This window comes from Ptychodera flava, chromosome 8, assembly GCF_041260155.1.
Source record: "Ptychodera flava strain L36383 chromosome 8, AS_Pfla_20210202, whole genome shotgun sequence".
NCBI lineage: Eukaryota > Metazoa > Hemichordata > Enteropneusta > Ptychoderidae > Ptychodera > Ptychodera flava.
The window spans coordinates 9,532,710-9,559,080 of record NC_091935.1 but is presented as its reverse complement, the minus strand read 5'-3'; the positions used below and the strand labels follow the sequence as shown (position 1 = coordinate 9,559,080).

Genomic DNA, 26,371 nt, shown 5'->3' with positions numbered 1-26,371 from the left:
TTGTCAAAGCTACAGACAAAGTCACTATTTCACAAGTTGTTGAGTCCTTTCACTTCCACTTTTCGATTTGTCTTTTCTTGTTTACCAGAGAGAACAGCAAGGCCATGCCATGCTTTCCTCATATCACGCGACTGGAACTGATTTTCAATTTTTGTTTTATACCTGTATTTGCAAGTGTGTATTTCTTGGTTCAACTTCCTTTGAAGAACTTTTCCATCACAAACTCTTCCTTCTGAGAATGCAGTTGCCTTTTCCTTTAGAAAATGTTTCGGATTGGAAGTAACCCATTGTTTATTATGTCCATACACTTTAATCACCTTTTTTCTAGTAGCATGTCTTGACAGAAACTAAGGTAGTGTTTGATAGCTTCTGTAGATTCTTCAAAGGAATGGTTGTCAATGAACACAGACCAATCAGTACAGGCCAAACACCCCTGTATTGCCTCGATCGACTGTTTTGACCGATTCTGCATTGATCTTGTCTGTGGTTTATTTTCTTTCAGTTTTTGTTTGTAAGTAGGGATGAGATACACTGCATTGTTATCAGCAGTGATCAGTGGTTGTTATAGGCGTTCGTGATATTTGAAGAATAAAGACTCTGTATTCTATCTTACGAGTGAGAAAGGTCACATATTGATGATAATTTCAAAGCTGATTGGTCAGTGAGCACGTGTTAAAATCTCCATGCACTATTTTCGGCGAATCCGATGACGAGTTTTCGTACCGATCGACGACAACTCGTATGACCAGTGCTGCACATGTGGTATCAGCCGATGGTAGGCGTATACAACTATCACAAATATCTGTCCAAACTCTCTTGGAGGGTAGTACGGCCTGAGTGACACGCAAAAGTTTGATGTCGCTTGTACAGATTTGTTCCCGCACATATATTTCTTTACACCATTTCACATTTACACACACACACACACACACACATACTCCTCCACCAATCGTTTTTCCTGTTGCATATTGATCACGATCAGTTCTGAATGACCCATGAAACCCGTCCACGTCTGTAATACATTGTTTGGTATAATGTTGTCAGTCGGCCATGTTTCACCAAATCACAAGAAATAGAAATCCCGATATTCAGTCAAATATTTGGCATTTACATGGAGTTCATCCAACTTGTTTTTGAGTGAATGTACATTGGCGAGCAAAATAGATGAAGTGTGGATTTTGTTCATACGTTTACGAAGTCGGATTTTCACCCTTCCCTCTTTCCTCCACGTCTTAGGTGCAGGAGATGGTCTAGTTGATGAAAACTATTTCTTTGTTGTAATATATCGTCCAGTTCTGGCGACAATTGTGATGGTTCCCCACCATTCCAACGAACAGCCAGAAGTTGCTCACGGGAATATCGATGTTGGTTAAGTTGTCCAGTCGTCCCATAGATGAGAATAGAATAAAGTAACTGAGTAGCGCCCTCTTCTACTGTTTTAGTAAAATGTTTTGCTTCTGCCATTTTGCTACATTTTGAAAGATAAATGGTAAAATAAGTTTGTACTGAATGTTTCATTTTACTGTTGATTTCACAGCTGTATCATGTCCAACCTTGACTACTCCTACAAATGGAAATATGGTCTGTTCGGATGGTACTACATACAATAGTGTATGTACTTTTAGCTGTAGCATGGGGTATTTGGAATCTGGTACAGCATCCAGAACCTGTGAAGCCGATAAAATGTGGAGTGGAAGTGATTTCACTTGTACAGGTAAGTCATTGATACGCAAATGTGATCATATACTACATATATATTTTTATAGTAGATCTACTATTTGATAATGATTGACAAGTTTATTTCATTTGTATATTAGATACATTTTGAAAGATAAATGGTAAAATAAGTTTGTACTGAATGTTTCATTTTACTGTTGATTTCACAGCTGTATCATGTCCAACCTTGACTACTCCTACAAATGGAAATATGGTCTGTTCGGATACAGTGTTGCTTCTCCACTCATAAGGAGACCGACATATAGAAGTCCTTGCAGTGCTGCTTGTCAACAAATGCAAACTGGAAGAGCTTTTTTTCTTGTATCTCTAATTAACAAACATAAACATCTGAAGGTGTTGTTCACTTTTTGAAACATTTTTTACCATCAATGTCAAAGTACAACAAGTCGTTTATACCTTCTGAAACCTCTCCTGTTTATATCAGACATAGATTGATCACAATGACTTTCGCGTCTAATAGATTCAGGTCCCGTGTGTGTTCCTCTAACACACGAAACATCTACTTCTTAGTCAGGTTTGAAATGATATTCTATCACGATATCTATGACGAAATATAACACCCGATGCAAATCACAAAAACTGCAGAGAAATATAATCGACCAGGCTGCAAATGGAAATTGTACAATTTGTCATTTCTGGTTTACGAAAATACACGATGACAATTATAAATATAATGACCGAAATGGTGTTAATGTTTCGGTGGACGGGTCTTTGTAAACTACAAATGGGCCATTTGATTATTTTCGGCAAGACAATGCCGAAAACTGGTCAAGTAATATTAAATTTTGTCCTGATTTTTGCACATTATGTGATTCGATTTATTCTAACAAAAAATGTAATAGCAAAGGCTAGGGAGTCCAGATGTTGTGAGTCCGAACGCGATTGAGAACTTACCGTGTTTTCAACTACAGACAGTCTCTCTTTCGTATTTAGTTTTAATTATTTCAGCAGAACACACGGCTAAAAAATATAAACTAATGTTTTAAATTTGTGGGGGTATGTCATGTAAGGTGTAAAGAATAGACAAGAAAAATGATGAAAAAGTAGTTTTCACATTTTGTAGAAATATACAATTCCCCTATGCAATTGTAATTGCTTTAAGATAAATTTCAGCCTTACACATGAAGGGAGTTGAATAAACAAAAAATATTGCTATTTCCTGCATTGTAGAGTTCGAATAATTCCTCTGTAATTGACAGAGAGATTGTATGAGGAAATGTGAGCGATGCTGACCATCTGATGAAGTTTATACATGATGATATGTTTATCAAAACACTAAGAGAAATTGCCGAAAACAACATCTTTTGCGGGATGCTTTTTATTGACAGGCATAATCTTGGCATTTTAACAATGTATCTTGAAATCTTGCACTGTGTCACCGCCTTTTTCATATGATTTTCAAAATGATTTATCACTCCAAGTCTTTATGAAAGTTTCAAGAAAATGACGATATTGTAAGGATGGTTTATTGTATTTCTACATGCAACCCCATGGCATTGACTGATACTAATACTATCTTTAGCTAGTCCCCTACATCAATAAAATCACAGAGCTTACTATTATGGGCGACAGCAACTTGACGCACTTTAAATTATTTGGTATCGCCCTGCAATGAGATTACTGTATAAATTAACAATGCAACACAGATAAAATCATGAATAGAGAGTGCTCACAATGCTATAACAAAGATATTACAACTACTGGAAGACCTTCATGAAAGTCCATATCAAGCTATACCTGCATTACATTCATATGTTTTATGTGCTTTTGTGAAGTTGAAATCATGTCCTGCAGATTACTTATATTATTGCCTTAACATTGACAGATCAGATAAACTGTACGATTCGTAGCTAGCTGTAAGCCGTGTATATGAGATGTCGACTGATATGCATCATACCCTGTTTTGTGTCTCAATTCTAGCTTGCACAGGCAACACCTATGGAAATGGGTGTAGTCAGATGTGCACTTGTATAACTGATGCCCAGTGCAACCATGTGAATGGTGCTTGTACCTGTATCGAGCAATTCGTAGACATGATTTGTGACACAAGTAAGTATCATCATATAGTAATTGAGAGTGACTTCATTTTCTAAGACAAAGATATCAATTATGTAGTTGAATAGATAAGATACAAGAGTAGAGTCCATGCCGTAAACGTACCTTGCTAACCACATAGATATCCTGATGAAGGGACTTTGAAAAAAGATATGCTTACCGCCTGCGATCGCTAATATTTTTATACTGCAACTTACTTAATATGATAAAGGTGAATCTTACAGGTATGTATACATACATACATCTTGTAGAGTGCAAGGACCACCTTACAGTAAGATTGCGATGAACCAGCTGTGAAGGAAACCTTGTATATTTGTACGTTATGTTTCTAATGGCTCTATGATGCGTTCACAACAGTCAGTTAGCTGATGACAGATATTAAAATTAGTAGACGTTTCTATTGTGGACTGAGATAGTTTTGGGAGTACAGATATCGTTCCTGCATAAGTCTTCAACCTGCTAATTAGTTGCATACGCTGTATTGAGAAGTGCATGCATGATCAACCTTATAACGGACAAGTCACCGTGTTGGGAAAACACATTTAAATGGGCATGCCGCTGTGGGTACTCAAGATTCTTCAGAGCTCAATTAAAATAACGATATTACCAGAAATACAATTGTTCGGGAATTGAAAAGCATTTGTTTTCGTCATGATGCTTAGTAAGGCAAGTGAGTATTTCTTGCTTGATTAAATTTGGTCCAATATTCGCAAAGAAAATTCGTACAGTACACAGATATGCAGTCAGGTATATTCTGGAAAGAGCTAAATAGTCGCCCTTGTATTGTTTTGGTCTTATTGTGAGTTTAAGGGTTTCACTTCTATTATGAAGATCATGTTTTCACATACCATACAACTTCGGATTATTAGCTTGTTAAAACCAGATAGTAACTATAAAGTTTGACTTTTCAGTACTTTTGTTCTGCATTTTGACAATTCAGATTCTTCAGTCATTCACGTTATCATCTTAGTCTGTACGAGTGTGTGTCCTGCATTAAATTTGAATATAAAGCAAACATATGTACACACATGCAGCCGGATACAGGACATATGGTTACTTTAGCATTCGTCCTCGAGAAAATGAACATAACAGAAATTCTAATTTTTGAACAAAAATACTGAAATAAATATCAAACATTACAGTTACATTTAACTATAAAACAATCTTTCAGTCATAGAGAAACCTATGCCATAGGACACTTATCGACAGGCAAGATGCATAGTTTTCAATTCATGTATATGTGCTGATTAAATACAGGCGTGCTGCATTCAATGTTTTCCTTTCACTGTGTCCCAAAGGTGATATTAGTGTGACATTAGCACAGCAGGGTACATATTTAGTTACCAGTGCCTCAGACTTGGCATTACAGTGCAATGTTAATCTACCAAGTCAGGATGTCCAAATGAAATGGACCTTCGATGGGACAGATCTAGTGAATCCAGCAGTACCTGAAGATGGCATCGTAAATTTGACAAGGACAAATCTGGATCCTGAACGTGATAGCGGAGTATATGCATGTGTGGCTGCCAGTGGACAGGGAGTTAATGCAATGACTGTTACTGCTAGTGTCACTGTTGATGTACAAGGTAATTATATGAAAACTTATCCTTTGTGAATTAAAATTAGAAGAATTGCAGTTATAATCTGTTTGAAACGACACAGCCTGGTAGTTTTATGTTCATCAAGGAAGAAGGTTACTACACGTACCTAAAGAAAACCAAATAGGAAACGAAATAGTATCAGTCTATGATATGAGTGTCATACACTAACTTTTCCCTTAGTACTGCATTCCAATGTTTCCCTGTGTTAGAGTAGACTCATACTTATCTGTAAACAATTTCTGGTAGATATCAACTACAATCAATCAAACAGAGGTGCTGGATTATCGTTTCTCATCTGCTTAAAGACTACTTGTAAACCTGTGATGGTAACTTGATTGTTGGAAAATAATTTCTCAAATTTGCTAGGAAACATGCTCATATCAAATTTATTTTCAGTACCAGCAGTGATTACAGAAATTCCTGTCGGAGTCAACTTGACACTCTCAGAGGATGCTGAATTCAGATGTAGTGGTCACGGTAAACGTATACCAACATTAACATGGCATAGTGGATATGCGGGGCAGTTGATGGACAGTGGTTCCAAAATTCAAATTACATATGATGAACAGGGATATACCCTAAGCAGTGTACTAAGGATATATTCAGTGGTGAGATCTGATGGTGGTAGTTACAGCTGTCAGGCTGACAATGGATACGGAGTTGTAGAAGAGGACTTTAACCTAGTTGTGTTGGGTGAGAAATGAGAATTTTGAATAATACGTGTATACACCTGTCAGTAACTGGCGAGTGACTTACATTAAAACAATGTTCCTCCAATTCATCAACCAGAATATGTCAATTAATACGTATAGTTCGAAGATTACTAAGCTGAACCATAAACAAATCTTTGATCTCACTGTATCTTGCACATGAACTGGCCCGTATCTCCACCTATGTGACGTACACCAGCACAGATAAGAAATCCATATTACCCCTGTTGTACGTCATCAACCGGAACTTTTTTCCGGCATGATACCGTTCATACCTGCACGTCGCGACGGACAAAGACCGATTTGTCGTGATCGATACCGTGCTGTCATGACATATTTCCAAAAAGGTGACCCGACAAATCGACACACGGAAATATTGAAGGCATGTCCAACGAAATGTCGAGTCGCTAAAACTATAGCTATTGCCGTTAATCGAAAGGGTAAGCTTATACTGTCGATAGTTTTTGTGGACGTACGTACACTGGTGTTTTTCGCGAAGCCGTACAACTTCTCCCCTTCGGCTCGTAGTTGTACGGCTCCGCGAAAACCACTCGTATACAGTGACGCCAAACAGAGAAAAATACCAAGGGATTAAATATAATTTTATATATTATAGTTCACCGGTATCCATATGAGATAATTGCATCTACTACTCAGTAGAATGAAGGAAAAATTCCAACAGGACGGCACACGTCAAGCCTACTTGATCTTATCCGTCAGCTCAGTTGGTAGGGCATCCGAGCTGAATTCGGGGGACGTTTGTTCAAGTTCTACATGGGTCATTTTTTCAAGCCCAAAAAAATTAGCAGAGTAGAGACACTCAGATGTAGTTGTGTGATTTTTCTCATATATATATATATATATATATATATATATATATATATATATATATATATATATATATATATATATATATATAAGAGTTGGTGAGATTTCTTTTTGAAATCTCAATTTCATGTCCTTTTTTGACAACTGACGATGATTATTTCATCAAATTTGAAGAGGACTTTAGCGTTGTATTTGATGATATACATGTTACACATGGCAAGAGTATAGTGTTCGTTTGTATTGGTAAACATACGTCATATCCTATGATTTAGTGTAAGCTTCTCTCTTAATATTACAGAGGTACCTGACCCTGTCACTATCACACAATTCAAAGCTGTGACAGCAGAGCGCATTGATCTCGGCTGGACTCTGACATTTGATGGCAACCTTGTCATTAACAGCTGCAGTGTCGAATACATGTATCGCCAATCAAATGAAGCATGGACTCAGTGGATCTTCTATGAAACAGTGGATGGAGGAGGATCAATGTTCATGGTACAGATTGAGGGACTTACACCATTTACAGAGTATAAAGCAAGAGTGAAGTGTAGAAATGAACTTGGATACAGTGAATTTACTGAAAGTCCAACTGTGAAGACTCCAATATCAAGTAAGTAGTTTACAAACAAACATTTTAGTATACGCGTACATGTTCTCTTATTTGAATTACAAAAGCATGTAGCTGTCAACAGTTCAGTTGATCGATACATTACCTATGGATGAAGTTATATTTAGCAGCCGTTTGTTGAAAATGGTATTATGAGTATAGAAAGAACGGTCAGAGCAGATCAGAGACAAACTTTTAGTGCGAGGCAAACTCCGTAATTATTATATATGTGTCACAGGGAAAACTGTTACCGAAATGTCATTCAAAAAGGAACGATAACTTTTACCTACTCTGTGGAAGATGCATCACACATTAGCAAATATGGAAATATGCAATGCCCAATGAGCAAATTTCTCCAAAATGTACTCATACATACAGCAAATTAAAAAACCCCAATGACTTACTCACTGTAAATGTATCTTAAAACTATGAACAGTAGTCAGGTTCTTCAGTGATCTGTATTTGTAATGCTTTCTGTGCAAATAATGTAGGAATTTGTATGCAATATTTTTTTTAACTTTCTGTGAAAAGTCAAGAAATGCCCATTTCAGTTATTTCTTAATTTGATTTTAGGTGCTATGGACTTCTTTAGTTCTTGAAATTTGGAGAACATTGTATTCTTTTTATTCATCAAAGCCATATAACATGGGGGCTCATAAAAAGTCTTACTTTGATACCTCACTGTGGATCCTTCCAGCTTCGTAAGGCATATCCGTTTGGCTTATATTGATTACCGCTGTTCCGAGTATCGTTTTTAGTAAACCACTGCTTAAATAGAATGGCAAATAAAACTGAATCTTGAACATAAATGTGCATTTAAACCTTCAAAACGTACATGTATTCAAGTACATTTTCTGATGTTACTCCTTGAAGATAGAGTATGGCACCTTAAAGCCACTGTTCGCGATCCCTGGGATCGCCTTTGTTCTAGTCTGTAAGATGATTATGGAGGTGTGATAGCCTTTTGTTTTCCATTGAAATTGTAATCTGGTAGGTACATTTTCAGATGAGAAAACCTGGTGTTAATAGCCTTAAATAATATTTTAAATTGCTGAAAAGTTTTTAAAATTTTCTGTGGTATGGACCCTGTTATATGATTTCCTTGACACAATTATTAAGTAATGTTGAGTCTTTCTGTGTAGGTCCTGATCCACCAACTGATGTAACCATAGCAGCGAAATCTGACTCTGAATTGCTGGTGCTATGGGTGGCACCCAAGGTTGTTCATGGTATTTTGCAGTCTTACAAAGTTTACTATAAACTACAGGGTGAAAGGGACTATGGAGAACCTAATGAAAGTAAGTATGAATAGTATTTTGTTGCCAAAATTTTATGCTTTCTGTCAGCATTATGGAGCCCTCTAGATACAATGCTTCTCGGTCATGGTCAATTGTCAATGGTCTGTTCTGCCCATTGTCTGCCTGTTGCCTGTCAACAATTGACTTCTTCTCAGAATCTGCTTTTCTAATTGCCTTGAAATTACATTTAGGTACAAAGGTACCTCGTTATGGACTTCTTTAGATTTATTCACGTTATGAAAGCTACACAATATTGTATTTTCAGTAAAAAACAAGTTCTCAGAATTCACATGGCTAATTGTTTTAAACTTTGTTATGCAGGGTCATGGGGATTATGCGAGTCAGATTTGTTGAAATTGTGATAAATATCCTACATATCAGATTTTAGGCAATTTTGTCATAGGTATATGATAATGGAAGCTTACCTGATACATGTACATGTAGGTAGAAAAACAAGTGCCTTTATGAACGTGTATGTATGTATATTTGTCTGTATACGGCTAGTTTTCAATCGGGTTCGAACCCACAACATACGGCATCTGTCGCCTAGCGGAGAGGCCCCAGAGAGAACCGCTCGGCTCAATCTCCACTCCCCCACAAAAGAGTGGTTCAATAGCCGGCTAAGTTGTTACATTTTTCTGACTGAGACCGCTCCACACGTTGTAGAGTTCGTGAAGCACTCAAGCACGCATGCTCACTATCACACATCGCACATACAAAATTTATCGAAGCGAGAAACGAATTTCATCACTTTAACTGTCCGACTCTCTGTTCGCTTCATGTAATCACAAATTGCTAAATGTCACTTTAATATTTGCTGTAGAGATGCCTCATGAGATGAACAGCTGCTGATATTCAAATATAGGAAAGTCAAAATGAGATTAAAAAATGTGAAAATGGCAAAACGCCAACAAGTAAGAAGAAATTACCATTCAGAATAAACTTGAATTTAATTTTGTAGTTACCCATGAAATTTTAGTAGTTTCAAAGTGTTACGTGCAGAGAAAACGAACAAAAGGGTGAACTCAGCAGTTAACGTTTAAACGAAATTTATTACGAAAATAAGACTAATTGCTAAGTCAGGGATAGAGTACAAGCTTTAAAAGTGTACAGACTACTTATCTCAGCTGGGACGGCAAAGCTCCAGTCTCAGAGTTGTAACAGTCAGTCGAATGAATGAACAGTCCTTTGGCTTGCAGGCTGAAGCTGCACAAAGTCCACAGTATAAATCCAGCGTTGACAGTGAAGGTCTTGAAAAGTCTTGAGAATGACTACTGCTGGAGTTTAGTAACACACAAGAGACACGATCCCAAAAGTCTGACTGGAAGCTGTGCACGTCCCTTTTATAAAGGCATATAAGAACAATCTAGAACTTTTATTGACATGCTAATTACTGTTCTAAATTATCTCCCTTACACAACTAATCAACTTTCCAGAACATTCCAAACATGACTAATTGAATTCAAGGTTGTGAGGTCATCAAGGGCAGTGACCTTGGGAATGTTCCAGACTAATTGAACTCAGGTCATGATGAGTGTGGGAGAAAATGACATACATAACACACCACCTCTTCAAAAAAGAAAATTTTTCAAAGAAAAATCTTTCTTTTACAAATGTAATCTTGAAAAGGATTTAGGTACTCAAATTTTGTTTTACTCTAAAGTAAAATTTCTTGAAAGTGAACAACAATAACTCTAAATACGAGAGAGACAGTCTGCAATTAAATTGTCTCTGCCTTTGATATGTCTAATGTCAAGATTAAACTCCTGTAACATTAAACTCCATCTTAGCAATCTCTGATTTTTGCCTTTAATTTCTGCAGAAAAACAAGAGGGTTGTGATCAATATAAACCACTATTGGCTGATTTGAAGAAGTAACATAAACTTCAAAATGCTGTAAAGCTAATATCAAAGATAAACACTCTTTTTCAATTGTAGAGTAGTTTCTCTGGGATTTGTTAAATTTGTGTGAAAAGTAGCAAACAGGATGTCCCATGACTATCTTCTTGCAATTTGTTGTTGGAAAACTTGAAATGGCACTGAATTTGGCATAAAGTATGCACGGCAAAGTCCGGTTATTTTTACTGAGTTCGATAAAGTCATTGTTCGGCAAATACTTGGCTTCCTCCTGGAGATATTCCGCTTTCGCAGGATTCAGTCCGTCTGGATGTTGTTCCACTGGATTACTGTCGCAGACATCTTCGTGGTGGTAGATGATGTTGTCCTCGTTGGAACATCTTGGAACAAATGTTCATGGATTGGTTCTTTCAGCTGTTGTTGTTGTTCTGGCTGGAGGTGTGCCAACTTTGTAGACTCCAGCTTCTCCAGGATTTCTGAGTTCTGAAGCTTGACCGAGCCCAGCTTTGAGTTTAGAGTATTTTCACTCAAGTCAGTTTCAGTATCACTATCTTCATAATGGCTTGAACTGACTGCACTGACAGGCTGAGTTATAGTAGGATTATCCCTATCCAAATATGGCTTAAGCATATTTATGTGACATAGCTGTTTTTGTTTTCGCCTGTCAGGTGTTATTATGATGTAATTTAAATCACTCAATTTCTTATCAATTTGGTATGGCCCAAAGTAACGAGCATGGAGTGGTTTGCCAGGAATTGGAAGTAGAACAAGAACCTTTTGACCTGGTTCAAACTTCCGTTTTGAGGTGCTTTTATCATATTGGTTTTCATTGACTGCTGAGATGACTCAAGATTTTCTCTGGCTAATTCACATGCTTTAGAGAGTTTTGTACGAAAATCTGAGACATATTGCAAAATATTCAGACAATCATCATCGTCTGATAGGAATTCCTCTTTAACGAGCTTGAGTGGGCCACGGACTGTATGTCCAAATACAAGCTCAAATGGGCTAAAACCAAGAGACTCTTGAATTGACTCTCTAACAGCAAAGAGCAAAAAATGAATTCCTTCATCCCACTGCTTCTCTGTGTCAAAACAGTAGGTCCTAATCATGTTTTTCAAAGTTTGATGAAATCGCTCAAGAGCACCCTGACTTTCTGGATGATAGGCGGAGGACCTATACTGTTTAATGCCTAGCTGATCCATTACTTGTTGAAAAATACCAGACATAAAGTTGGAGCCTTGATCGGACTGGACACATTTAGGGAGGCCAAATAAAGTGAAAAATTTGACTAAAGCTCTCACTATAGTCTTTGTCTTTATATTTCTCAGTGGTATGGCTTCGGGGAACCGAGTTGATGTACACATAATTGTCAACATGTACTCATTTCCTGATCTTGTTTTTGGTAGGGGCCCAACACAGTCTATTAGTATCCTACTAAATGGTTCTTGAAATGCAGGAATTGGCTGTAAAGGGGCCTTTGGAATAGTCTGATTTGGCTTTCCTACCATTTGACATGTGTGACAAGTTTTACAGAAATGTGCTACATCCTGCCTGAGATTAGGCCAATAAAAGTGACTGAGAATTTTATGATAAGTTTTCCTGACTCCTAAGTGACCAGCCCAGGGGGTTTCATGGGCTAGGCGCAATATTTCAGCATGGTAGGGCTTTGGAACCACAATTTGATGTTTTATAGCCCAATCGTCATCAACCAAAACATCTGGAGGTCTCCATTTACGCATGAGAATACCAGATTTTGTATAATAGGAAACAGAGCTATCCGAAGTTTTACCTTCATCATCTACCCTGTCAAACAAAGACAAAATATCTGGGTCTTTGTGTTGTTCTGCAATGAGATTTGATCTAGAAAATGTCTGACTTTGGTCAGCAGAAGTTTTACTGGAAGTTTCAAATCCACGAGGGATAACGGAATGCTCCGTGTCAAACACCTGACTGAGAAAGGTGTCATTTAAGTCAACATCTGTGACATTATTTTTGAGAGTATTTTGATTCTCGGAAGTTTTCTTTGACATGGCTCGAGTAATAGCACATGAAGGAAATAAATCGGGTATCTCTTGTTCAATTGGCTCTGGATCCTGATCTAAAGTAGGATTATCAGTCACAAGTGGATTAGTAATGACCTTGTCCCCAGCAAGGTCGTTTCCAAGAAGAAGGTGAATCCCTTCAAAAGGCAAAAAAGGCCTAATACCTAAAGTCACAGGTCCAGAAACAAAGTCCGAAGACAAATAGACATTATGGAGAGGAACAGGAATGTAGTCATTACAATCTACCCCCTTAATAAGAACTTTAGAACCTGAAAATGACTTTTCAGAAAACGGCAGGGTATCTGCCAACAAAAGAGACTGGGAAGCCCCGGTATCTCTTAAAATTTTGACAGGGGTAGCGGAAGAAAAATCACTAGAAAGTGATATAAAACCATCATGAATAAATGGTTCGAAAATACCCATAATGCTATCTTGAGAAGAATTGACCTTGACCTCATTAATTGGGGATAAGAGGGATTTAACCTCAGAAAATGTGTTTGCACACATTATTAGACTCTAATCGAGTTGATGAAGAAATAAAGCTGGTGGGCTTAGATCCACTTTGACTACTTTGACCTTCACGTTTTCTTTTCAATTTGAAACAATCTGACATTAAATGGCCGTCTTTCTTGCAATAATTACAAGAAAGTGTACCGAACTGTTTGTCAGAAGGAGATTGAGACTTGGGATCTGATGATGTGGAAGTGTTACTTGAATTTTGTGAACTGTTGTCATTTGATTTCCTACTTTCCTTTGAAAAATTCTTGGATGAAAAGGACGAGTTAAATTTACCTGCATTGTTTCTGTATGAAAAGGACTGGGATGGTTTGCTGAGAAATGAAGATTTGTGGGTCAATGAATAATCATCGGCCAAACGTGCAGCAACCTCCAATGTATCTGCCTTTTGTTCATTGATAAACGTCTTGATGTCACTCCGAATGCACCTCTTAAATTCTTCAATCAAAACAAGCTGTCGTAATTTGTCATAATTCTGACTGACCTTTTCAGAAGAGCACCAACGATCAAACAGTTGTTCTTTTGTTCGAGCAAATTCAACATAAGTTTGGTCTTTCGCCTTCTCACAATCCCTAAATTTCTGACGGTACGCTTCAGGCACCAACTCATAACCCTTGAGAATTAATTCCTTCACAGAATCATAATTTGAAGCCTGCTCTACTGACAACTGAATGTAAATTTCTCTGGCTTTACCCACCAAAGCACTCTGCAAAAGCTAGACCAGGACTCCTTAGGCCAATTCAGACTCTGAGCAATTTTCTCAAAATGGAGGAAATATTTATCAACATCCTTTTCTTGGAAAGGGGGAACTAACCTGAAATGCTTAGTGATGTCAAACTTGTCTGAAGGGAAGAATTTTCCTGACTGTCCAAGCTCTAAACGTCTCATTTCTAACTGTAGTCGATGTTCTTCCAATTCTCTCTCCTTTTCTCTCTGTCTTTCTTCCATTTGTAATTCTTTCTCTCTCATTTGTAATTCTAGTTTCTTGATCTCCAAATTTGTCTGCATTTCTAATTCTAATTTTCTGAGTTCAGAGGTAGACTCGGGCTCATAATCTTTCAGGGTGGATTCCTCAAATTGGCCTAAATCAACTAGATGTTTGGCAATACGGTACTGTATTTCCCTCTTGCGCATAGATCTTTTGACTTCTACTTTAAGGAAATTGGCCAGTGTTATGAGGTTGTCTTTTCTGAGGGAATTAAATGTGTTCTGATCAAGGTCATCCATAAATTCGTCTGGTTTAAATTCCGCCATGATTGAATTTCGCTGAGTTCACAGTATACAGTAGTTTTGAAAAGGCTGTCAAAATGTTGTCAAACGGCTCAAAATATTCGTCTCCCGGACGAGCCCCCAATTTTGTTACGTGCAGAGAAAACGAACAAAAGGGTGAACTCAGCAGTTAACGTTTAAACGAAATTTATTACGAAAATAAGACTAATTGCTAAGTCAGGGATAGAGTACAAGCTTTAAAAGTGTACAGACTACTTATCTCAGCTGGGACGGCAAAGCTCCAGTCTCAGAGTTGTAACAGTCAGTCGAATGAATGAACAGTCCTTTGGCTTGCAGGCTTGAAGCTGCACAAAGTCCACAGTATAAATCCAGCGTTGACAGTGAAGGTCTTGAAAAGTCTTGAGAATGACTACTGCTGGAGTTTAGTAACACACAAGAGACACGATCCCAAAAGTCTGACTGGAAGCTGTGCACGTCCCTTTTATAAAGGCATATAAGAACAATCTAGAACTTTTATTGACATGCTAATTACTGTTCTAAAATTATCTCCCTTACACAACTAATCAACTTTCCAGAACATTCCAAACATGACTAATTGAATTCAAGGTTGTGAGGTCATCAAGGGCAGTGACCTTGGGAATGTTCCAGACTAATTGAACTCAGGTCATGATGAGTGTGGGGGAAATGACCTACATACAAAAGTGATATCTTTAAATGTGTATTTTTGTAATTTTTTCTAAATATTTCGGAAAAACTGCTTTCTCAAAAATTGTTCGTTGCATTGATTTGAAAGTTGGTTAACAGGTTTAGAAATATGTTCTCATAGATTTAAACATACGTTTATATTCAAATCACAATAACATGTGATTTTGAAAATTTTGAAAAAACATCTTGTCAATTTTGGTTTAAAAATATTTCCTTAGCAATGTTTCTCCAGGTTTCTCGAACAAGGGGAATGTCCAACTATGCTTGAAAATTTTGGGTGTTTGGTTTTCCGAGAGAGCAACCAAAAAAAGTTTTGTAAATTATGTGTTCCATGCTATGAGTAAATCAACGATTTTGTGAGGATCAAATATAAATTAAATATAGTCACAGTATATTGCTATTTTCCATCTAATGTGTATTACATTTTGAGTCTATACAAATCATTAACACTTCATTCATATCAATTCGAACACACTTTTTTTTGGTTTTTTTTGGTTTGTTTGTTTGTTTGTTTTATAGGCAAAGTCTAGGTAGATTTTAGTAGGTTAAATCAAAATGTGCTGTAACATGATAGGCAGCAATCATGGTACACATTAGGATTGCTCGATGAATATAGGGGCATGACACGCATTTGTAATTATTTGAAGGGGGTTTTTCTTAGAGAGTAGAGGATATAGCAATCTCGCATTGCGGAGAAAACATTCCACATTCAGGAAATACTTGCCATACTGCTTTGAAATTTAATATTAGTCTTCCCTGGAATCATCACACTGAAAGGTATCCAGATCTTGTGTAAATGAGCTAAATTGAATTATTTATCATGTTTTGTAATTTTTGGTGATATTTTAAACCATATTTACCTGAACTTCATAAAAGTTAACATACCATGTGCAAGCTTGTGGAAACTGAGGCTGGGCGAGTGAACTCTTTTGGCTGCCAACATATGTAATGTAACTTTGCTTTTAAAAGGTATTCAAAGCTTTCCTCTTGGTATAACCCAGGTTCTGTTAAAATACTGAAAGTAATGTTTGTGTGATATAGGTAGATCACAGTAATGTCAATTGTTTGTAATTAAAGTGGAAGCACAGTAGACTTGTAATTTACATTATTTTGTCATTTTTTGTATAAGATCTTTGGTTCAAAAACTGATGGCCTTATAGCTTTGCAATGTAGCTTACAGAATCCTAAGGATAATATAGGTCAGATTTGTTAAAATCGTGATAACATCTGCAGTTTTTGTTCGTTTGTTATTGTTTTTTATGTTTTTTTGGTTTTTGGGGTTTAACATAAACAGCGTATACACTTTGAATCAAGTTAGGTATATTCCCTTTCAGAAATTATAACTGAAAGTCATTGTCACATCATCTCCTTAACTCAAATTTACTGATTTAGGTAATTAGTCTTTGAAAATTTACTTGCTTTATCAGTCAGCTGTTAATGTTTTTTTTTACATTCATTACTAGTATAATATTAAACACTGGCCTTTTACAACCCTTTTCAGAATTAGGGCGCGAAGCCACTGCAGTGAACTGCAATAAAACTGCTCACACTAATAGTTTCAGCTGTAGCCAGCTGGCAAAGTCGACAACATTGTATGTCCCATGCAGACAGTTTGTCTGGGGAAGTTGAAATAAAAAAGACTTGTACATGGACCAGTGCATGGTAATGTTACATTGTATCTTAATCTTGAACACAGGGTGCCAATCGTAAACTCTCATTTACAACTCGAGCCTCAGACAGAGCTAGTTTTGCCTTTGTACAAGCAGACTTTTTGGTCTTTATCAAGTAGCCTTGTTCAACACCAAAGTGGCCACGGCTACAGCTGAAACTAATTAGTGTAAGCAGTTTTATTGCAGTTCACTGCAGTGGCTTCGCGCTCTAATTCTGAAAAGGGTTGTAATGTATATCAATTATGTCAATTTCACAGTGGAGCTCTATCGGCTGTAAGGCCACTTTCATTGATCTTGTTGTTTGCATGTTTCAGAGTTAATTCACTATTCTCCTAATTACCCTGGATATTTTTTCGTCTTCAAGGGTAAGATTTGCTTGATTTGAGAAGCTTTTTATTGATTTGTGCCCTGTGCAACTTGTCACCCACAAACAAGAAAGCTTGTCAAATATATGTATGTCTCTCTTGTCATTTATATATATCAACCAGTATAACAGACATGTAAGTGATATTTTTTATTTCAACAGCAATCGGTACAGAAACCTTTCTAACAATTGATGGGTTGGAAGCCTTCACTACCTATGACGTCCAAGTGACTGCAATTAACACAAACCAACATGAAAGTGATCTTCTAGAAAGTTCATACTCAATCATGGAAAGAGCCAGAACTCTAGAAGGAGGTAATACTGACAAGAATTCTTCTGATACTGTACTTTACAAGAGATATGACTGAAAGCAAGAAGGAAAGAAAGTGAAAAAATAATTCGTAATGAATCGAACCGCACCCAGCGACGGTATACCACGAGATTTTAACCATTTCAATACATACGTGCAGAAGCGATAGCAAGTTCACATATGGAGTAACTGGTCAAAATCGAGGTTTGCTGAATCGATTTATTGCTATATATCATTATAAATTGCAATTCAGGCGTGAAACGTCGATTTTTTCTTTAGCTGAGAACTCGTACATGTTTCAGTCGGGATATAATGCGACTATAATGCGATCAATCGGATCGCATTATTTGCGCCATCAATATACTTGTATGACAAAATTTATAATTATATTCTGAAAAGCTAAAAATTGTATGTAGAAATGCTGCATGACTGAATACCTATTCCAATTAGAGCCCAGTATATGTGCTGATCTGATTTAGTTTTGTTAGAAATACACCATGTCACTACGTGCATATTTCGAACAATTTCAAATAGAACTTGCAGTCATATCTCGTAAAAATTGTGTTGTCGTTATAAAAAGCACACATTTACATGTTATGGATTAGCATTTATCACATTTCGATTGTATAACTTCATGGAATGCTGATGTATATCTCTGAAACAGAGGTCATAGCCAGAGCCTATATGTTAAACATGTCACATTTAGCCATAAGGAACTAATTTTGAACAATAGGATATTGTAGTAATGTCAGTTTAATCAGCAAATTTAATTTAACTGTTATTGCAACTTTCAGCCATAAAGCACCTGACACATTTGACAAATACGAACAATTGAAAGATCCTATTCTCCCAAATTGGTTCGATTCCGATTTGAAACTTTTTAATCAAGATTAAATCAGAGAAAGATTTGTCTCTACATTCAAACGCTTTTCGGCAGGTATCACGAGCTGGTAGATACAAGTATGTCTCTCTTCAACAAATGATTGTTGATGGCATCTTATGATGTCTATTCTTTGTTTCTGTGATATAATAGGTGCTACCTAAATCAGTTTAACCAAATCCTTAACAGAAGATATAGTGCAAAATTTCACTTTGATTGGCAATATTTTCTTTTGACATTTAAGTTCCAGAAAATGTTATTATAGTAATATTTGTGAATAAATCTTCCACTGAACTGGAAGTAAGATGGAAGCCATCTCTAATTCCAAGAGGCGTGACCAACCGTTATGAACTCAGACTTTTAAACAGTGTAATCGGGCAGCAAATCCATCACCATAATTTCACCAATCTTGAAAGTCCGGAGGATGAATTCACAGATTATAAATATGACTTCACAGACTTATCACCGCATACCGAATACATAGTGATGGTAAGTACTACCTTGACATATTAATATGAAGATGGCGGCGTTCGCTCTTCAAATCCAAGATTTTTCAATTATATGTTGTATTCGTTGGTACTTTGACTCACTAACGAAAACTCTCGATGAAGACTGTTTTAGTCTTACTGTTTAAGCGTGCTCGCTCAAGAAGCATTAACTTCTAATTGTATTATAATTGGTGAAATCTCATGAAGTATCCAAGTTCTGTTGACATTCCATCTAAATGATAGGTCTATGGTCAACAGTAAAATAATCACAGACTGCAAAAACTAAACCAGTGATTTGTATTGTTCAAAATACAGATAAATATTTGCAATCGGCTCCATTGCAGTGAAGATGCCACTGATAGTGCAACAACAAGTCATGGAAGTAAGTCTTATTGTCGTTGCATCATGTCGTAAGTGTACTACACCTCTATAAATAATTTAGAAATCTATCATTGTTCAAATACATAATATATCCTAATTGCGTCTCAACAACTCTTTATCCCAAAACATTTTGAGACTGTATCAAATTTTGAAAATATTTATTTTCACGGTTTTGGGATTGCTATTGCTCATTTCACATCTTGCAGGACATACATGTTGTTTAGATAACCATGGGGCATTTTTGTGTTGCAGATCTTGACTATTTTTATCTACACATGTGTTCAAAACAAATACAGGTAACACGATTGGAACTAATTTGGAATAATTGGATCTTCATATTTTTCAAATTTCTCAAAAGTGTTAGGTGGCCTATATATAGTTGAATGTCGCAATATTACAAATTACAAAAAAAAAACAAGTATGACTTAACATTTGCATATTAAACCGATATTACTTTATATCCCATTTTTCCAAATTAGTTCCAATCGTGTCCAGTCGGCTTTACTGCCAGTGTATACGCAATAAGGCTGACCTAATTCCATTCGTTCATTTTCGATATGATACAACTCAGTGGCATTTCTGGGACACTCAGAATTTTTTACAATTCTTCTCTGGTCTTCTACTTTTGTCAATTCTTTTCAAATCTAAGAAGAAATTTGAGCTTTTTCTTGGTTCTCTTTCTGAAAATCAAAAATTCATTTTTTTCCATAGAGTAAATATATTGTAGGAATTTCAAATATCAGTAAACATTTCTTATTTCTCTAATTCCAAACTCTACATTACTCTACCCGTAATTTGATTCTCATATAAGAGACTAGTTTACAGTTTCCCGGAGGCAAATTTTAACAAAAGTTGAAAACTCTCTGTGGAAAGGTGTTGATACCATTACTTAATAATTGCCGTTTATTCATTTTGCCCCATGACTCCATGAATTACACTCCTGACCAATAAAGTCGATGATGACATTATATTGTACAGAAACCAGAAAAAGGCAGAATGTTTAGATTTCTCGTGTCAGTCCTTCGGGCCAATCGTAAATGGTACTGAGTCAGTAAAACAATGCAAATTGAATACGAAGTTTACGAGCAAGTGCAGTTTTATGCCCTTTGGTTATTAACTTACACTTCTCTCTCATTGAACATTTTAAGTTTTATGTCATTCTTCACAATCACATTGGCAGCATTTAAATTGTTTATTATGGTTTCGGCATATCACTTTCCCATTACGAAGTAATCATAAGGAATTCAATTAAGTCGCTTAGCACGAAACATTTCTATGAAAAGCAATTTCTTTTACAGAGCCATCCCGTCCAAGACAAGTCAGCCTTTGTAATGGAAGTGATTCTCTATCCCTAAACTGCAACGTGTGCTGGCAAGAACCTGAAAACCCAAATGGAATCATCACTCACTACATAGTATGTCGTTTTCGTTCCAAAGACCCTATCATTATCATTTCTTTTGTGCGTATTCAAAGATGTTAAGTGTTGACGGCAGTATCGCTGTGTATGCAGTAAATTGTCAAACAAAAATGAATATTTATTTTATTCCATGTTACGTGAATATTACACAGTTACCAAGAATAATTGACACTGTCAAAGTGCAAAATGTTTGTCAAATTTCTTCATCAGATAGAATACACAAGCCATGATAGAACAGAAGATGGTTTTGATCCTGCAGTGAAAGAAACGGGGTTTTGGATGGCAAACAGCTATTCAAGAAATCATTCTGAATCGAAGAATACATGGCCTTCAAACTCTGAATATCAAATCAGTGTAAGAGCGGCAACTTACGCAGAGGAGAGCGACAGCAGCTCGGAAAAGATTAGTTGCAGAACAAAAAGAGCAGGTAATTTGAACGAAAACTTTTATATGAATAGTATGAGGCATTTTTGTTCAGATTATCGTGATGGTTTGTCTAATATTGAACTTCATATATCCATCGTCAATAGTTGAAATAAATATTGTATGTGCCAAGATTACGTTCAGAAAATATTGTATCGGAACGTTGTTTGCTGTTTCATTGTTTTCAAAGTGCTTCTACAAAGATCTGCAGTCAAAAAACCTGGACTGCTCACTATTTAAGTTTTGTCAATATCCAAGACCAGTATGGCATGCCTTTCAGATACCACATGTAACATTCGCCAATATGAATAATTAAATGTAAAAAATACTTTTGATTCTAGCGCCCCCAAGAGTGACCGTCGCACCAAGTCATGTTACCGCGATGAAATCGAAAGAGATTTCGAGTCTGTGGGTCAGAATGAATAATTTCTCTGAAGTTAACGGCCCAATAAGGTAATAAATTTCTATATTGCCACTTAAATTGTAGTGTATTATGGCCTCGGTGAAGACTTGTCTAGATACATAGTCCTATTGATATTGCGGTTTTGTTGCGATCTCATTGTACCCCGATTATTGATTTTGTCAACATATGCCAAATTAATCTGAAGTTGTTCAATATACTTTTGACAAGTCTGATTCTTCTGTCGTTTATTCCCAAATGTAGAAAATGTTAGAAAATTAATTTTGAGGTCGACCCCGGACATATACATATGGTAGATTGGCGGAGTAGTCTTACTCAGTATCGCCAAGGAAATAAAATATCCAAGGTATAGGTTAACTGCAATTTCAGTTAGGTTTCACCATTACAATTTCTACACATTCTAGTTGTTACGAAGTCATCGTGATACAAATACCTGAAAACACCATCACTGGGTCAGCGGTCTTCGACTCATCACTTGACCCTGATGAAGAATTTCCCCCCTCTCAAGTTCGACTTTATGAAGAGGCTGTCGGTAATCCTGGCATCGGATACGTAGCAATCAGAATACCTGGGTATACTTTCATTATTTGATTGACAAACAACATAAGAGTACCCTGTAGGGTTATAATGGTAAACGACCACATAGAAGCGTGGTAAATTTCTCTTCCATATGCACTCATTGTAAAGTATGTAGTACACTTTTCATAGAAGCCTTGCCACCAAACGACCTCTATGATGTGATAATACGAGCCGGCTTTTATCACATTACTTATCCTAGTCGCACTGCCATGTGGTAAAATATGTTTGCCAAAATTACCTGCGTATCAAATCTTATTAAAAAGTAATCTTTACTCTATTCGAATTTCACCTTGCAAGTAATATCAGAACTTGAAGGAAGTTATCCCGTTTATTTTTCAACTTGTCGTACACAATATCCTTTGACCTAGGAAACTATTCGAAAGAGAAGTTCAGATTGGGGATGGCAAGGAATCATCTTGTAACGGTCAACGACATGGGCAGAATAAGAGAGGTGCGGACCAAAACACCTATTCTGGCAAGGTTTATAACGGTGAACTTCTGCCTGATACCTGGTACAGTGCATTCATCAGAGCGTTCGTCGACGATCTTGACCAGGAACAAATGGTACATAATATATATTGTTGCCGGAATACATGGGTTTATGTGCCCGAGAGCAGGTGACAATTTGCCCGACGCCAGGAAGGAAAATTGTCTCTTGCTGCGAGAGCACTTAAACCCATGTATTCAAGCAATAATATTTTTATTACATGCCTCTTCACAGTTAACACTATATGACATTTAGTTACCTGCTTGACATTCTCACACAATTTTACCATTATCGACCAGTATCAAACGAATTTTAATGCAAGTCAAAATAGCAGTGTACGCATGGATATTTTACATCTAGCGTTAAGCGTCTATACCTTGATGTCGAAAACGTCGAAGGGCTTCAACGGGCCGGGTAACTTTGGGAACCGGTCCGTACATCGTTCACACTGCCCTCTAACAACTCCCCGGTTGCTCCTATTCAAATCAATGCACTGATTTTCACTCTCAACGAGGCATGTAATAATAAAACTATTTTAGTCCATACAACCAATGTAGTCATCATTTACTTTTCCCATTCATCGATCGTTGGCATACATTGTGTTCATACTCCGGCCATTCAAAGAAAATAGGGATATTGATACGGATGATAAAATAACTGAGACACACTTGGTGTTTCCCGTTTACAGGTTTATTATTCTTCCAGTCCTTTCATGGAGCCATTTAAGACATCAAAAGGTAAATCAAATGACAAAACATTGATTAACGTTTTACGTCTTCAATCAGTTGCTACTGTTAACACGATTGGAACTAATTTGAGATAATTGGATTTTCATATTTTTCAAATTTCTCAAAAGTGTTAGGTACCCTATAGCTGAATGTTGCAATATTATATTATTGCCTGAATACCATGGGTTTAGGTGCCCGAGAGCAGGTGACAATTTGCCCGACGCCAGGAGGGCAAATTGTCTCCTGCTGCGAGGGCACCCAAACCCATGTATTCAGGCAATAATATTTTTATTACATGCCTCTTCACAGTTAATGCTATATAACATTTAGTTACATGCAGGGCATTTTCAAACAATTTTACCATTATCGACCAGCATCGAACAGATTTTAACGAAAATCCAAATAGCAGTGCGCGCATGGATATTTTACATCTAGCGTTAAGCGTCTACTTTGACGTCGTCGAAAACATCGAAAGGCTTCACTGGCCCGGGTAACCATGGAAACCGGTCAGTACATCGTTCACCGGCCCGCTAACATCCCGGATGTTCCTATTCAAATCAATGCACTGATTTGCAGTCACCTCGAGGCATGTAATAACACAAATTACTCATAAAAACAAGTGTGTAACTTACGAAGAAAAGTAGATGAGGTTACATTTGCAGATTATATCAACATTACTTCACCATCCTATTATCCCAAATTAGTTCCAATCGTGTTTGTTGAGGTTAAACGTATAGACGACAAGTTTAAGTTGCGTCAGCCTGAACAGGTAACAAAACTAATATTAAATAAGAACGCATTTTATTTCAGAGGTGTCTTCGTCGATATAAAGCTTCATATGATAAATCGGATATTACACTCATGCCTAGTGCAATTAAAAAATCATTCCCTAGTACTGCTACGCTATGGGCGCTGTTTAGATGTAGTGATAAAATTTGAGTAGGTGTAATGTTTTCTAAATCGACAGTTACTTTCCATGTTTAGTTAGTTCAATGTTTGTAATGGCTGACGTAAGACAGAAACGGTAAAGTCCCAGGCTTTCCTCAGGGTAGAATTCGAAGGAAGTCATATTGAACCTCGAAAGCCGCGGTGACGGCAAAAGTAACGATAATTTCGATTGGACGGCTCTTAGAGAGACGAGTCAAATACTGAACATTTTGACAGAGAAGGTAATACATAGTTGACATGCCATCACCACCGTAGGTAAAAGATTGTAAACAGGAAGAGTGAAAGAAACTTTCAATGGTATTGCAAGTAATTTCACGAATACGAACGGCGCCATTGAGGATTTGAGTGCACTATGTATGTAATATTTGCGTTTCTACTGACGTCGTTGAAATTTCATCTAGTCAAATATTGTATCAAGCCACGCAAGGAAGATTTTCAGATTTATTGATATCGTTTAGATGTACAGATGACCTAAGTTATCTTTTTGCAGATGGCAACTCTGCTGTCACTATCGCTGTCGTCATCATTGTTATAGTAATCGTGGCTGCAGGTGTTGTCGGCTCTATCCTTCTCATAAGGTTTGTCAAAAATAACATAACTTTTTCAAATTCTATTAGACAACACATTCTTCTTTAAAAACTCTATTAGCGCTAGTTACACTTGCCTCCAATGCTTTTGTCCATACTCACGTGTTCATTTATTTTACTTTTTCATTTATGTTTATTGTTTATATTTATTCTGAGGTTATATGTACTAAGACAAGTTAAATATTCTTGTACATGGTACAATTTTTATACCCAACATCAAACTTTCTGGAGCACAAACTATCATTTTGTGCAGTATAACCCTGACTCAGATCCTCTATTGAAATACTTTAGAACAGGGAGTTATTTTGTAAACGGTAATTACAAATAAAAGACAGTTCCCTTTAACCCTTCTCACTTTATTTCTCATTGCGGATTTTCTACTGAATCTTTACTTTTGTAGAACACAACTTAAAGTTAAGTCAGCCTGTGCATTATCTTTTAAAAGCCAAATTATTTACCAGGCTTCTCTCTTTCCATAGGCGAAGTCGAAGAAGGACTCTCGCAAAAGGTAAGTGAGAATCAAGTCATCTGAATGAAGGTATTCACATTTTGTGTATCAATGGAAGTGTCTGGCTCGCATTATTGGTAAGATAAGGAAAGGAAAATGACACCTTAAAGCCACAATAGGTGCGAATTTTATGCATTATTTTCATGATTTTATTTAAACCAAAATTGGTTCGTGTAAATGTGCTAACTGAAGGACGTGTATAGACGTATCACTGCTCGCGAATTTGGACCATGCCTACACGTTTTAACAGGTTAAATAATAAATGGGCGCCGCACTCGTAAAATGGCGCGCCCCACGGAAAAGTACAAAAATGCAGTATGGCAAGCTTGATGCCATTTACTTCAATGCACAACACACGATGGCCGACATTTTGTCTGTCATGTGATTAGTTTGTGGAAATGCGGGAAATCTCAAAATACGTGAAACGTTTTGAATTTACATGCCATTTTTGACACTTATGAGAGTGTTATACACTTTTTCAGTCTTTAATTGGTATTTTTCAAAGAAAACTCTTGGAAAACTGAGGATATTTTTAGATCGGTTCATCACACATTCGCAGCTATTGTGGCTTAAAATAAGTCGAGCTAAAAGTGAGAGAATAGTCATTGCCATTGAAAGGTTCGAAAAGAAAAAAAAATAGACGAAAAGTGGACACTGAACAAATAATTTATTACAAACTGTTCGCTGGTAACGCTGTTACCTCATTTCAGAAACCGAAAAGGAAGAAAATGACCCATACACCGAGCTCAGTGATGTTCGCAGCCAATCGCTCTACACTGGCTTGACGAAAAAGGAACCTTCGGTTGCAGAGGGCGCTTTCTCTGGGCATGATGTCCAAGAAAATGAGTCTGAAAAGCCCACAAGTGACGAAAAGATGTACGACACTATTGAAACATGAAGGGATTTGCAGAACTGGTGTACGGTGGATTCGCGCGTCGGTCACTAGATTAACACTACAAATAAAGTATCGGATTAGCTTAACAATTGATCT

The 26,371-nt window shown here is 36.8% G+C and overlaps 1 protein-coding gene across 1 annotated transcript; it reads left to right on the top strand.

Annotated features, from left to right (window-relative positions):
- The first annotated feature begins 1,632 nt into the window (after positions 1–1,632).
- On the top strand, positions 1,633–26,371 carry LOC139139499 (cell adhesion molecule DSCAM-like). The gene is made up of 18 exons (XM_070708412.1): positions 1,633–1,714; positions 3,658–3,786; positions 5,091–5,378; positions 5,790–6,086; positions 7,230–7,541; positions 8,681–8,836; positions 17,386–17,538; positions 18,658–18,902; positions 19,217–19,283; positions 20,581–20,696; positions 20,910–21,126; positions 21,464–21,575; positions 21,948–22,115; positions 22,491–22,686; positions 23,298–23,346; positions 24,776–24,863; positions 25,352–25,380; positions 26,091–26,371. Exons 1-18 carry the CDS (start codon positions 1,633–1,635, stop codon positions 26,276–26,278), a joined length of 2,892 nt encoding a protein of 963 aa, XP_070564513.1. The 3' UTR covers positions 26,279–26,371.